This window comes from Coenobita brevimanus, chromosome 29, assembly GCF_032717465.1.
Source record: "Coenobita brevimanus isolate Jiangsu-jjx chromosome 29, ASM3271746v2, whole genome shotgun sequence".
In the NCBI taxonomy this organism is placed as follows: domain Eukaryota; kingdom Metazoa; phylum Arthropoda; class Malacostraca; order Decapoda; family Coenobitidae; genus Coenobita; species Coenobita brevimanus.
In genome coordinates this window covers 28741950-28757654 of record NC_136982.1, presented here as the reverse complement: position 1 = coordinate 28757654, position 15705 = coordinate 28741950, and the positions used below count along the sequence as shown (strand labels likewise).

General features: G+C 38.8%; 1 protein-coding gene across 1 annotated transcript in view; it reads right to left on the bottom strand.

The window, feature by feature from the left end:
* LOC145394930 (putative polypeptide N-acetylgalactosaminyltransferase 9) overlaps positions 1–15705 on the bottom strand; it is a 329055-nt gene that overhangs the window by 43786 nt on the left and 269564 nt on the right. Inside the window, exon 10 of the mRNA XM_080268680.1 lies at positions 4853–4957. Within this exon, the coding sequence (XP_080124806.1) occupies positions 4853–4957 (105 nt within the window). The remainder of the gene's footprint in view (positions 1–4852; positions 4958–15705) is intronic.

Genomic DNA, 15705 nt, shown 5'->3' with positions numbered 1-15705 from the left:
TCGGCAAATCTAATTTCTCGGCATCATCCCGGTCCCATAGATGCCGAATAATAGGACTTTTACTGTACTTTGTAAAAAAAAATTTTTCCTCTCTTCCTTTGATCTAGCCTTATTTTTTGTTTTTGCTTCTTCACTCTTCTCCTTTAGTAATTTCCATTCCTCCTGGGTTAGGGTTAGGAATCTTCTTATGCATATTTATTTTTTTTAATTACTCTTTTTCCATTAATTTGTTACTATTTTTTAATATTTTCTCTACAGTGTTTACACTTTGGAAGGTTACTTTTAAGGGCCTTGACTTATTTCTCTCATATTTCCCTAGCCTTTTGTGTTCTCTATATCTTTATCACAGATATCTGATACTTCTTAAATATGTTCATTATATTTACCATCTCTTTTTTGTCTATCAAGATTCTGTTTCTTATTCCTTCTGCATCTATACCAGTGATTACTTGAGATTTGGTGACATCTGCTGATTCTTTGACCTGTTTTGGGTAGTTTTTAATTATTTCTTTCACTTCCTTTCTAATGCTTTTTTCTTCAACTTTTGTTTCCAAATCTTTCTTTACTTTCACCATATCAGCACATGTAGTTTGTACTTTATCTTTGCAATTTCTCATTTCATTCACGTGGGTTATCTTCTCTTCAGTATCACTGCCCTGGTCTATCACACTGCTTTCTTGCCTAATTGTCTCCGTATCATTTCTGAATTCCTCCATAATTCTCTCATGTTTGACAACTGTACTTGCCATTTTACTTGTCTTCTTTCTCAGTGAAACTCCCTCAAATGACAGCTCATCCAATGCAGTGTCTTTTTTAATTCCTTTACTCATTTTTTATTTTCTTCCTTCAGCATGCGAAGTTCCTTTTTTATTTCATTTATTTCCATTTGAAAAGTTTTCTCCAGTTTATTCAGTTTCTCTATTAAATTATTATGTTTCCATTTCAAACAGTTCTGGGTAGAAATCATCATCCTGTTTTCTACCTTTATCCCTTAACTCCTTCCATTGCCACTTTTCCAAAGATGGTACTCATCTTGCAGAAAGCTATGTCTAACTTAAAATGATAACTTTTTCTTACAAATTTGGATCTCCCTGCTACCTGCCTCGTGGTGATGACAACACCCAGCTGACATTTGTGTTGTATCAGCAGATTTCTTTGGTGCACTGACTTGGATGTACAGTAATCCCTCCAATATCCAATGTAATTGAGCCAAAGACATGTCTGGAGAGTGGGTTTCTCCAGATACTGGGAAAATGCCTCCTGGACGGGTACTTATGGACCCTAACCCAGCCTAACTCAGAAAACCACCTACATAACTCCCTACCAGACATGCACAGCACCTATTTAAGACCCTATTCACACAAATACGGGACAGAAAACATGAAATAAATGAAAAGGAACCAGAGAATGAGGAATTAGGAGTATGGAAAATATTTAGCAGTGTACAAGGAGCTTACAACACGTCCGTGGCCATTATGAAGATTAACCCACCTCCTCTAAGGCTCTGGCAGTGGTGAAAATGCTCTTGAAGCACGTACAGTAATCCAGTGTTGTGCTGCACTTCATCCTTTGCACTGTGAATTATAATTGTTTAACACTGCACATTCTGTTCTTACTTGCACCATGCCAGTTGCAACTGCCAGTTTGCACTCTGCACTCAATCCTTTGACCTCCAATTTCTTAACACTGCACAACACTACATTCCCATGTGGTCTAGTGGTGAGGTATTGCAGTTAAAAAAAAAAAAACGAGCACATGCAGCATCCACTGCGATTAGTGTATAGTCACGATGGTAGTTAGGTAGTAACTGGGGAGGGAAGGAAGCAAGGGGCCACACATAAACACAGCTGGTCAGTGCAGCTCGCCAAGTTCAAAGTACGGTTGATTTTTTTTTTTTTTTTTTAAACCTTTTTTGGCCATTTTTGGGTCCCAATGGCACGGGACCAAAATGTCTGGACATTGGGGAGTCCAGTTACGGGGCATCCGGATGTTAGAGGGATTACCGTATTCTTTCATTCAGACAACACTTCTTTGCTTATACTAGCTTTACTATATATTAGAATATCGCTTAATTTAGCCTAGTATAAAACTTGACTCATATAAGGATACTATATGGTGTGGCCAGTAGCAGAGCATAGTGATGTGCATTCTCTCTCGCTGCTTTCTCATGTGTGGATATGCTTAGTGTCCCCATGAAGTAGCACAACTCCTGTTTGACGTCTTTTCCGGTGTTCCTAGCCTAAGCCATGCCTGTGGCCTTCTCACTGGCATGCCACTTCCTGATTCCCCTGTGGCCTTTGCATTTCCTTCCTGGAAACCTTATAGCACTTCTCCCTGCAGGGACAGGGACATCATCACTTTGCTGAGACATCCCCATCAGTAAATTCTAATCAACCTATTATTACTGTAGCTTCCATGTCCTGCTCTCTGCTGTGGCATCCTGCCCTCCCAGACTCTTGTTTATGCTTCCCACCTCTGCCACCTTGCATAGCATTCCCTCCCAGTGGTGCCCTACCATAGCCAATGCACCAAGGCATTCCTTTCAGCATTCACCTACAATGTCCTGTTGTGTCTGCACTGTCTTGTCATCAAACCTCTGTCAAGGCATCCCTCTACCCTTTGAGGTCTCTTGCTCCTGTACTATTAGCATCCCGCCTCTTTCTTCGTGTGCTGCCGCTGGACGTCCTGCCCCTCTTATGTCATGCTACCTTGGCATACCAGAGTAAGTCCAGCCAAAGCACCAGGGACTAAGACTGGATAGCCAGGCTGTGCCTGGCTATGAGGATCATTGCTATTAGCATGTCAAAATTCTGCCTATGTGGCATGCCAATAATCCATATTCCAGTGTGCTGCACCAGCTGGTCTGGCACATTTGGTTTGGTCATCTTGGACATCTTCAGCTGCCCTCTCCTAGCCCACAATTACTTGAGTGAATGACATGAAACAAACTTTTCCTGTCAGAAGCAGGACTCGATCCCAGGTCCCTATGAACTGTAAGATAATAAACACTGTGCCATGACGAACTATACTTTCATTTTCCACCCTAGTCAGGCTTCTCCATACATCACTGCAGTAAGTTGAGATTCTCCCCCATACTTTTGTTTCCTAACAATTCTCACTGTTTACAGAACACTGTCATATCCTTTTTCTATAAATTCTTTTGTTTTGCATCAGTGAGTAAGTAGCTTTTTTTCTTACTACTTGGGCATTACTAACTTGTGGACTACAAGCCACAGCTCAGGCTGTGCTAACCTTTCCAGTGGTCATGCATCACTGCTCATTACTCCATCCCTACGCAAACTTATGCATGGCGCTACACAAAGACGGAGAGAGAGAGAGAATTTTTTCTTTCTTTCGCTAGATGATGCCCTGGATGTTTATCTTCAACTTTATAATAAACAACAACTATATATATATATATATATATATATATATATATTTTTTTCATTTTTCACAACTCCACCCTTACGCAAACTTACGCATGGCGCTACACAGAGATGGAGATAATTTTTTTTTTCACCAGATGATGCCCTAGATGTTTATCTTCAAGTTTATAATAAACAAAAAGCTTTATTTTTATTTTTTTGTGCACCACGGGGCGACATAAAAAAAAGGTAATTGTCACTAGCTTTTTAACACTATCCTGTAATGTACAGTGTAGGGATCCTGTAACGTCTATTGGTTTTCCAATGAGTTGGGAAATGTTGCAGTCTTAAGACACTTTCAATGTATATACAATAAGCTCTCAATTATCTGGCGTAATTCAGCCAACCCCTACGACAAATAAAGTGAAACACTAGATACAGTAACCTCTCAACTAACACGAGTTTAAACAGCGCATTTTCATTTTAACACAAGCAAATATTTAAGGAGATATGTTTAACTAACAAGGGTTTCTCGATTTAACGCGGCTTTTCACACGTACATGATGTTTTCAAATTAGCCGTGCGCACCTTTGACAGTCCCGAACTGACAGACCATCTCAGGGACGGTTTAATTTATTCAGTTGAGAGAGAAAATATATATATATATATATATATATATATATATATATATATATATACAGTATATAGGTATATATCTATACAGTATATAGGTATATATCTATACAGTATCTACCTATCTATCTATCTATCTATCTATATATATATACAGTATATTGGTATATATCTATACAGTATCTACATAGCTCTCTCTCTCTCTCTATGTATATATATATATATATATATATATATTCAGTACCCTGGTGTCCAACACATGTTTGTCCAGCACAATTCGCGTCCAGCACGGAGAGCAAAAAATTAGTACAATTTAGAACAATTTAAGTATATATATATATATATATATATGTATGTATTAATAATTTCCAGTGCTTTAAAAAGCTGGCACAAGGAACTTAGAGGAACTTACCTGTCTTGTCTGTAAGGCTCAAAAAGAATATTTGTACCATATTTACTTCACAGCAAAGAAGTTTAGCATATTTTGATATTCACCCACTGGAAAGCAGTCAGGTGTTATAATAAAAGGAAATTTGCATTTTCTCACTTTAATACATTATTATGAATTTTTGTGTCAATTTCAGAATTAACAGGAACTTTAGGTGAGCTTAGTTAAAAATACTAATATTTTCAGCAACAAAAGCAGCATTATTTATGAATGGATGTTAGCATAATGCTTGTTAACACTACTAATTCTCTCCTATGCTGTACAGTACTGTACTGCTAATGACTGGATTATAAAAATAGATAAGTAACAAAAGTTTTACTTAACTTACAGCCATCTCCTGAAACTTCAAACTCTATGCTGATCTGCTTATCTTTTCTGCCGACTTACCTCAGTAATAATGACTCACCTGATTGCCACCCTGATTATGACATGGCCACAGTCCTACAGGCTTATGTGAATCTTCAGGCTTGGCTGCAGAGTCCACACACTGGCCCGTCCCCAAGTTGTGGATCTGACACACACAGACACAGCTAGTCTACATGACCCACAAACATACACATGACATGGGGCATTGAAACAGCAAAGGGCAAGGCTAAACCAGCGTATACTCAAGAAGAGGCTACGTACATTGGTATACTGTTAACACACAAACTAAATGATCTCATATGCACACACACACACACACACACACACACACACACACACACACACACACACACACACACACACACAATGTAAACTAAGCAGGACTATATAGCCTACAAACATGCTCATACAGTATTGGATATGAAAAAGAAAATAAAGTAGGAGAAAAAAGAAAATGAAGAGTTGAGAGAATAAAACTGAACCTACAATTAGAGAGGAAAACAAAATCAAGGATGAGAAAGTACAAAGGGAAAAAGGAAAGTGCAGTAGAGATCTCTTTCTTAAACATATTATCCTAACCTAAGCTAAGCACAGCATAAGAGAGTGCACAATGTACATTTGCCTGGTGCACACATGCTGACAAAAGATAAGGAAAAGCACAAAGGTCACATAAGTTGAAAGAACAAGCAAAGCAGTCAACAGTGATAAAGTACATCAAGTGAAAGACTAACATCTGCGAAAATAAAGACTGCTGCTTCTTCTGAAGGGGATGAAAATTATGAGTATGATGGTACAAGAAAGTAACTGATAAAAACTAAGATACACGAAAATGAAGAAAGAACAGATTTTACAGTAAGAATGCGACAATGAAAGAATCACTGTACAGTAGAGTACTTCAAAAGTACAATAGCAGAATACAGAAACTAAGTAAAGTACAAAACTCTAAATATAATAATGAACTGCAATTATACCCACAATAAAAGACAGATAATACATATACTGCATGTAAGAAAATAACATCATAATGGAAAGTGGCACTGCAGTGGGCTGTCTTAAGTAAATGGCGATGACAATACTAATAAATGAACGAAAGTATAACTGGTTAAAATTATAATTATGGATGAAAAGGTGGATACAGACAAAAATTGGGCCCACAAAATGGTTACTTACAAATAACAATGCTTCAAAACCTTGTATACATGAATTTGTGCTTGTTATCATATACAAAATGATGGAGTGAAGGAGAATCATAATCAACTCATTTTTGTCCTGTATGTGTGCAGAAACTGACAAGCAATTGCTTCATTTTGTAAAACTAAAAATCAAATTAATTTCCTTAATTCTGAAACAGCAACCCCCCCATTATATATATATATATATATATATATATATATATATATATATACACATGTATATCTATCTATCTATTGCCAGACGCCATAATCCCGTACGGGGTGGCCATTTGACTCTGAGTTACTTGTTTTACAGGGAGGGGCACTAACTCTCCACCAACCCACTTGACACGTAGGGAGCACGTATGGTTTGGTTATATGGTTACCACCCAGCATTGTAAATGGTTTCTTGGCTTACAGGAAACCATTTGGCTTGTCACTCAATGTAAAGCCACCTGTAACAGAAAGAAAAGCATTAAGTAGTGACAGGAAAGATGGGAGAAATAGGAAGAGAGGAGGGCAGGCACAGAAAAAGAATGATAAAGGCTAAGGAAGAAGTAGGCAGCACTACATCAAGTGAGTGGATGATGGTCACCACCAGCTACCACTATATATATACTGTATAGTGTGTGTGTGTGTGTGTGTGTGTGTGTGTGTGTGTGTGAAAATGAAGACCAGGACAAGGAGACGATGAACTGGGACCATGTTCGCAATTTAGTGCAGTTGTGACGTTTCAAGGTAATCCAATCCTCATCATCAGACAAACTAAAATACATATAAAATAAATTAAGAAAAAAAAAGTTGCAAAAAATTACTTAACAAATGTATTAACAAAAAAAAAATAATAATAATAATAATAATAATACTGAAGATCTAACTTACACAGGTGTACACCGAGACTACACAAAGCAACTGATTGGTAAACAACGTGTCGATGAAAACGAAAACTTAGTTGAGCTGTTTGAAACTGCTGAATCAAATCACAGTGAGTCAGTGAGTAAATAATTTAAAGGAAGAGTCATAGGTATTCAAAGCAGGCTTCAAGTCACGAATAAAAATGATTCTGCAATACTAAGACTAGTTTTATCATTATTAGTCATTAAAATCTCAAAATTATCCAGATCAAAACCATGACCTGAAACAAATGAATGTTTCCTAAATTCCAAGAAGGGAGGGTTTGATAGTGGTTAGAGTGGTTCTATATGACAGGCCCTAGCATTCAAACATCCTAATTTTCAGGTTTCGAATAGAACTCCCAATATATCCTGCACTGCAGTTGAAACAAATAAACTTATACACAATGTTAGAATATAAAGCTTTTGGGATTCACTCATACCTAAAAAAGGATCCAATAGTATATGAATTCATAAAGGTGAACCTAAATGAAACCTTTGGATAAACTGCATTAAGCAGTTTAATTCCTTTCTGATAAGAAGACTGATGTGCCCATAATAAGGGAGACTAATGTAAAATACTTGTTTGGGAACTAAAGAAACAGGATTTGTGCAACTGAATAATTTATCCAGGAACCTATGCAAGGTACTTTTAAAATGATGAAAAGGGTATCCATTATTCAAGAAATATGTTCTAAGCCAGGTAATTTCTGAATGAAAAAAAATTCCAGTCAGAGTACGGATTATAATACTTGAATAATAAAGTCTTAATGGAGTTCAATTTAAAGACCCTGGGTACAAAAGACAAAAAATTAAGACCAAGTCCTGTAAAAGTGCTCTTCCTATAAACTGAAGAACTAAAATGAGAGTCATGTCTATGTACTAATACATCAAGGAAAGGAAGCCAACTATTATTTTCTGTTTCTGCAGTGAAATCTATATTAGGGTGCTTAAGATTAATGTAATTCAAAAGATCATTTACATGATCAGACAGCTTAAATAACAAAAAAAACAGTCATCAATATATCTACAGTACAGAAATGGATTAAAGTGAAAAGGGCAATCTTTAAACCGTGACACCTCATGGTGACAAAGAAACACATTAGCCAAGGTAGGACTCAAGGGAGAACCCACTGCAGCCCCATCAACTTGTCTATAATAGTTATTATTAGACCAAAAAAAAAAAAAAAAAAAAAAAAAGCAATCTTTGACTGCAAATTCTAGAAGAGACAATCTGTTTCTTGGTGAAATTTATGACTTGTCAAGGTTGCAAAAGAGTTATTTGTACATATCTGTACAGTCTCACTGAGGAGAATATTGGTAAACCAACTCTTAGAACAGTGGAATCATTGTTATACACGACATAAAGCCTTCAATGAATACCTATGACTCTTCCACTAAATTATTTACCCACTGACTCATTGTGATTTGATTCAGCAGTTCCATACAGCTCAACCAAGTTTACTTTTTCATCGGCATTTGTGTACTGACCAGTTGCTCTGTGTAGTTGTCTCGGTGTACAACTATGTAAGTTAGTTCTTCAGTTTTTTTTTATTTTATTTTGTCAATACATTTTGCAACTTCATTTTTTAATTTACTTTGTATATATTTTAAGTGTCTGATGATGAGGATTGGATTACCTAGGAATGCTGCAACTGCAATAAATCACGAACATGGTTGCAGTTGATTGTCTCCTTGTCCTGGTCTTCAGTTTTATATACGCCATCAGATTCTTTACTGGATCCTCAGTTGCTGCTATACATATATACAGAAATATATATATACACTCAACCCCCTGCTATCGCGCCTAATTGGTCACAGGAAAACGCGCGTGATAGCTGAATACGCGATAGCTGAACTGAACAATCAATGGGAAAATTTCTAATTGGTTTTTCGGTGGCCCATTTTTCTAACTTTTAACCACTTTATGCCTACGATTTCCTGCCAATCTCTCTCTAACATGAAATAAAGCATTACTATATTAATAATAACAGTATAATGAATAAATAAACAACATAAAAGGCCATCAAACTTTTATAAGGATTACGGCTTGGGTGGTTTGATGGGTTCCGAAGCTTGGGAGTGGCTTAGTTGCCGCCAGATCTCTTTGGCTGTCTCCATTTCTTTAGTGTCCACAGCTAAAGGGGGTATCACATGGTACCTTATATCAGGAATGGCTGAGGAACATTTAAGTGGAACAAAACTTGGACGCTATCACAAACGTTCCTCACACTGTCTTCAGAGCCCCGTCTCAGTTGTAAACACGTGATTACTTTATCGACATCACAGTTTTTTCGGCATAAGAAATATTAACTCTTTATAAGGGTTTCAAAATGATTGATATTTATTCTAAAATACAATATTAGTAAGTATTCAGTGTTAGGCTAAATTTCAATGCTATAGTACGATATATTCTTTCGAGCTGAATGGGTTTTGGTCACTGTTTTGCCTGTTGTGTCCTTGGCAGGAATCCATTCAGATGCATTCCAAATGCCTGTGCTATAATCGGGAATTTTACCATGTTACCGTTCCGATTAACCATCATATCCTCTGCAAACTTCGTATGAAGTGCCGTGTGAATAGGCTTCGCTTAGCCTGTCTTCAAACTTGACGCATGATAGCAGTCTTGGGGTGCGTGATAGCATGTATGATTGTGCATTTGATGTGTGCATGATAGCAGATAAGCATGACAGCTGAACGCGTGATAGCAGGGGGTTGAGTGTATATATATATCTATCTATCTATTGCCAGACGCCTCAATCCCGTTTGGGGTGGCCACAAACAAATCGCCTCCATGTCGCCCTGTCCCCCGCCATTTCACTGCCCTGCTCCCAACTCACACCCCCCTCTCTCAAATACCTCTCCACTCCATCCCTCCATCTCATCCTCGGCCTCACCCTCCCTATTCCCCCCTCCACCTCACTCACATACACTCTCTTCGTCATTCTTTCACCCTCCATTCTCTCCACATGGCCAAACCACCTCAGCATATTCCTCCACACCCCAACGCTCCTTTATATCCTCATTTGTCAGCCTGTCTTTCTATGGGACTCCACATGCTCCTCTTAAATAACTCATTTCCACTGCTCTCACTCTTGACTTGTGTCCTTCCAGCAACGTCCAAGCTTCACTTCCATACGTTAGAGTTGGTATCACAACACTGTCATGTAGTAACTATCACAACACTGTCATGTAGTAACCTTTTCACTTCCATGCTCACTTCCCTGCTTCTTATCACTGCTTTCAAGAAACTAGCAACCTTTCTACCCTGCTGCACCCTTTCAAGCACTTCACCCTCCAAACCTCCATCCTTACTCATCACACAACCCAAGTACTTAAACGTATTCACATTTTCCAATTCCTCACCATCCAACCTCGCTGTACAATCACTGACTTCACTTCTCTCAAAGACCATCACTTTACTCTTCCTTACATTCACCTTTAAATTCCGTTTCTTACACATTCTCCCAAACTCATCCACCGAGCCTTGCAGCTCTCCTTCGTCTTCACTCAACAACACAGTATCATCTGCAAACAACAGTACAGGGAGTTTCCAAACACTACCCTCTCTCACCAGGGCCACTCCAACATCCACTACTCTACCTTCTACCTCATTTATTACCCCATCCATGTACAGATTGAACAACCATAGAGACATGACACATCCCTGTTTCAACCCAACCTTCAAAGAGAAAAATTCACTCAGTTCACCATCCACACGCACTGCAGCCTTAGCACCATCATACATAATCTTCACAGCATTCAACAACTTCCCATCTACTCCATATATTCTTAATACTTTCCACAAACCTTGTCTATCCACCCTGTCATATGGTTTCTCCAAATCCATGAAAGCCACATACAACTTCTTTCCCTTCTCTAGAAACGTTTCCACTAAAGATCCAAGAATGAATATCTGATCTACACAACCTCTTCCCTTCCTAAAGCCTCCCTGTTCTTCTCCAACTAAATCCTCTGTTCTTTCTCTAACTCTGTCAATAAGTATCCTACCATACACTTTTCCTATTATACTAAGAAGACAAATGCCCCTATGATTACCACACATTTCTTTTTCCCCTTTTTCTTTGTACAAGGGAATAATTATACCTGACTTCCAATCCTCCGGGACTCTACCTTCCTCCCAGGCCTATGTACATATATGTAAACCAAACACTTTCAGTGCTCTCGTCATACTGCTGCACATTTTTGGAGGAATGCTTCCCTCACATACATCATAGTGTATATTTCAGTACCACAAATATTCTCTTGAGAATCATCTCAGTATCACAACAAATACAGCCGAAGATAATTCTGGCTGAGTTCAGATCATATGAGATGCTTTGGATTCTCTGTCAACTGGTATTATTCTTACCATGATATCAGTATGTTCTGGGGGAGCCAATTAGTTAAATGGTAGACCAGGAAGGGGCAGTCTGATCCTTATCAACATTGGCATAAAATCATGTTGACAGCAAGTTTGCAGTGATGTCTCCAAAAATACAAAACATTAACATTATCCTTATAATGTATGGTTAAGGATATGTGTATGATGGATTCAATAGGTGCAATGCCCTTTCTGGGTCACTCAGTTGCTACCACTGCCACATTATCTTTTTCCAAGGAACTCTCATCTTAAATGTCAGGACCAACTTGCCTAGCCCCGGGCTCCTACGCTCTTCATGGGGCAACGTAGGATTGGATGATGGATGGATGGATGGATGAATTATCTTTAATCGGTGGACTTTGTGCAGACAGGACATGTTCCAATAGGTCTTCTCCCTGCTGTGTAAAATGTTCCAGTCTTACTGTCACCTGACTCTGCCTGCCACTGTGCATCTGATAAACTCTGTTCTCTTAGCTATCTATCTATCTATTGCCAAACGCCATAATCCCGTAAGGGGTGGCCATTTGTCTTTGAGTTATTTGTTTTATGGGGAGGGGCACTAACCCTCCACCAACCCACTTGCTGACATGTAGGGAGCACATATGGTTTGGTTATATGGTTACCACCCAGCATTGTAAATGGTTTCTTGGCTTACAGGAAACCATTTGGCTTGTCACTCAATGTAAAGCCACCTGTAAAGGAAAGAAAAGCAATAAGAAGTGACAAGAAAGATGGGAGAAATAGAAAGAAAGGAGGGCAGGCACAGAAAAAGAATGATAAAGGCTAAGGAAGAAATAGGCAGCACTACATCAAGTGAGTGGATGATTGTCGCCACCACCTACCACTGATCTAACATATATACAAGGTTAATGGAAAATACTGGTTACATGTACACAATAAATGCAAAGCACCCTGTGTACCTTGATGGCAGGTCTACCCAACATTTGCTTATTGTGTAACAAAACAGATCAGGTTAATGGGTTTCTGAGTGAATTTCACTTGGATATTTTCTGTCTTCCTGAAACATTGTGATATGAAACTGATATTAACATTATTCATAGCATTCTTTCCAAGACATTTAATGATTAGTGTTTCCAGTCTTTCTGCTAATGTTCCAGGTGTCAGAGTCACAGTGTTGGTTAATATCAGACTGTGATTATTTTTTTTCCCCCCATTTGTTTTTCCTTCCTCCGTTCTGTTATAAAAAAAAAAAAAAAAAAAAAAAAAAAAAAAAAAAAACTATTCCTTCCTCCCCTGACTTGTGGAGGTACAGACAACCCGATACCCAACGACCAATATTCAAATTGCTATTTTTAGCACCAAAGAAGCCTTTAGTCGAATCAGCAATGCTGTTTATCTGCATTCCCAATACTGAACACAAAAAATCCCCCTATGAAAAATTTTTTAACTACAAACTGCTAGACAAACAAATGCCCAGCTAACCCCTTAGAAAGTGTATCTGTACTGTATTTTTTGCACCAAACCCTTTAATCAAATCGAGCATTCTTATATATCAGGAAATAACCCTATATGACCCCCTGACATAGCCCATATATAACCCTCGTGTTCCTGAGAGTTGTTTGAATTCTGTTGCAGGTACTGTGCTACTGTGTGTAATAATGACTGGATATGCACTTTAAAGTGACTAAAGTCACACATCATATTTTTGTTTTTTAAATAAAAGAGGAGAGGAAGAAATAACAAATGAATAAAATAAAATGATCCATTCATCAGATTACTGGTGTCTGGCATTCACAAAAAATCGGTAACAGTTGGATTTGAACAGCTGTAGGCTGAAGTTTTGGGGGAAACAACTCTGGGGAAGTGAGTTCCAAAGAGATGAAATTGAGGGAATAAAAGATTTCTGATGGGCAAAGTTCTGCAATATGGCAGTGTGACATTCCAGTCATGAGTGCTACCAGATGCCCATGTAGCACAGGGGAAAGCATGGAGAGGTAGCACAACGGATGCAACCTCATCTGAGCATTTGCAGTGGTAGGTGGTGGCGACGATCATCCACTCACTTGATGTAGTGCTGCCTATTTCTTCCTTAGCCTTTATCATTCTTTTTCTGTTCCTGCCCTCCTCTCTTCCTATTTCTCCCATCTTTCCTGTCACTTCTTACTGCTTTTCTTTCCTTTACAGGTGGCTTTACATAGAGTGACAAGCCAAATGGTTTCCTGTGAGCCAAGAAACGTTTTACAATGCTGGGTGGTAACCATTTAACCAAACCATACGTGCTCCCTACGTGTCAGCAAGTGGGTTGGTGGAGTGTTAGTGCCTCTCCCTGTAAAACAAATAACTCAAAGTCAAATGGCCACCTCTTACAGGATTATGGTATCTGGCAATAGATAAACAGATAGATAGATATCTGTAAAATAATGCAAGGGAGGCATCATTCATTCTTACCTGTAGGGGAGATCGTTTATCTGTAATAGCAGGGATATTAATAATTCTAACAGTTATATTTTGAATTTTGTCTAGTTGTTTTAGTGCAACCTCTCCATATCCATTCCACAACGGGGAGCAATATTCCAGCTGAGAGCACATATGACTCTTATAGACTATAGCTAACTGCTCATTAACGAAGAAGCTACGAACTCTGTACAACAATCCAAGCTTCTCTGAGATGGTTTGAGCAAGCGATCTGACATGAGAGGTCCAGCTGAGGGTACTGTTAACCCCTAAAGTACTATAACTGACAATCGTCAGTTTACAAGTTTGCCACATAATGTCCTATGACTGACAATCGTCAGTTTGCAAGTTTGCCACATAATGTCCTATGACTGACAATCGTAGAAGGTCTGTCAAAAACTGTCGAACACTAAGCCAGCCCCTTTTATGAGGTAAATGGTTTCCATCCAATCAGAACTAGGGGATGAGGTGGTGGGAAGGAAGATCCTGCCCCCTCACCAAGTCTGTGGGGGGACCCCCCCTCAGCCACTTCTCCACCTCCCTCTGGCTGATTGGATACAACCTGCTCTGTCCCTTCCAACCCAAACTACTCACCAATACCACATCTACATCATATGTGGGGGGTGTCTCATGCCCCCTCACCGTCCTCGAGCCCCCCTCTCCTCCACCCCCTTTTTTTCGAGTGACATGACAATTTCCGTTATGATCACCGTGTGTGTGTTTCCTCCCGCTGCCATAATACCCCCCACACCACCTCCCCCACATTGAGGGTCTCTCTCCTTCCCCCTTACCCCCACCAGAGACCATCACCTCACCTCCACCTTCCTCCCTTCAAATCACTTGTCCCGTTTCTTGCCATGATCAGCCTGTGTCTGTCTACTCTCACCATTTTTTTTTTTTTTTTTTTTTTTTTTTTTTTTTTTTTTAAATCTCATGCTGATCCCTACACCTAGTTTCATCAATAGAAACATATTTTACATGGATTTGGTTGTTTTTGATGAGGTTTTTCAGCGACAACTAGGTTTGTTCCGAATTTTTCGGGTTTTAAATTTATTTATTTACTATATTTATTCATTTTTACTCACCTTGTTTCATCAACAGAAACTTATGCATTGATTTCATTCATTTCTGGTAAGGTTCTCTAGGAAAAATTAGGTTTCTGCCAATTTTTTGTTTTCTCTCTTACTGCCAGAGAGAACTTTCATAATTTTTGATGGGCGGTTTTGCAGTAACCATCAGATCTAGGGGACTGCAATTGGCATTTACAGGTACAGCATGAAAATTCAAGCTCTTGAAATCAGTAAGAAAAATTTTTGCCTTCGTAAAAGCTGAAAAATCGACCTCGAACTGCGGCTGGGGTAGAACATAGCTTCAGAATAATGCGGTCTATTGGGGTTAAGTGAAACACTGAGAATTTCAATACTTTTGGAGACAGGAATATTAGTAGCACTAAAGGTAATACTGTATAGGAATCTGGCAATATCTGTCCATTAGTAAATTGTATATACAGTACTGTATTTGGTTTTACTAGCATTAAATGAGACAAGGTTATTTTGTCCCCATTTAGTGATCCTGAATAAGTCTCAATTTATGGAGATGGCTGTGCTGAATTGTGAGTTAGAAATATTAACCCTCTCATGCATGATGCCGCAAAACGTGTCGAAACGATGTTAGGCTGAAGAGTAACCGATGATGCACTTTGACACACTATCAGTGCTGGTCTGAAGGGATGTCGATTAGACAATTTTGGACAAAAATAATCACCAAAAATTAAGTTTTAGCATGAAGGGTGTCAATCTTTGGTGGTTCACTGGGTTTCAAGGCCAACACTGTCAAACAGCTGACGTTCGGTGCATGGGGGATGGGGGGCACAAGCACGATTTTTAAAGATTTACTGTACTTGAAAACTATTAGCCGTATTGGAATTCCAAAAACACCACGTGAAAGCTTGTGAAACTCTGCATCCAGACGTGCTCAGTTCTTGCATGGTGCCAGCAAAATTTTGCACTAGGGTGTTAGGAAGTTATTT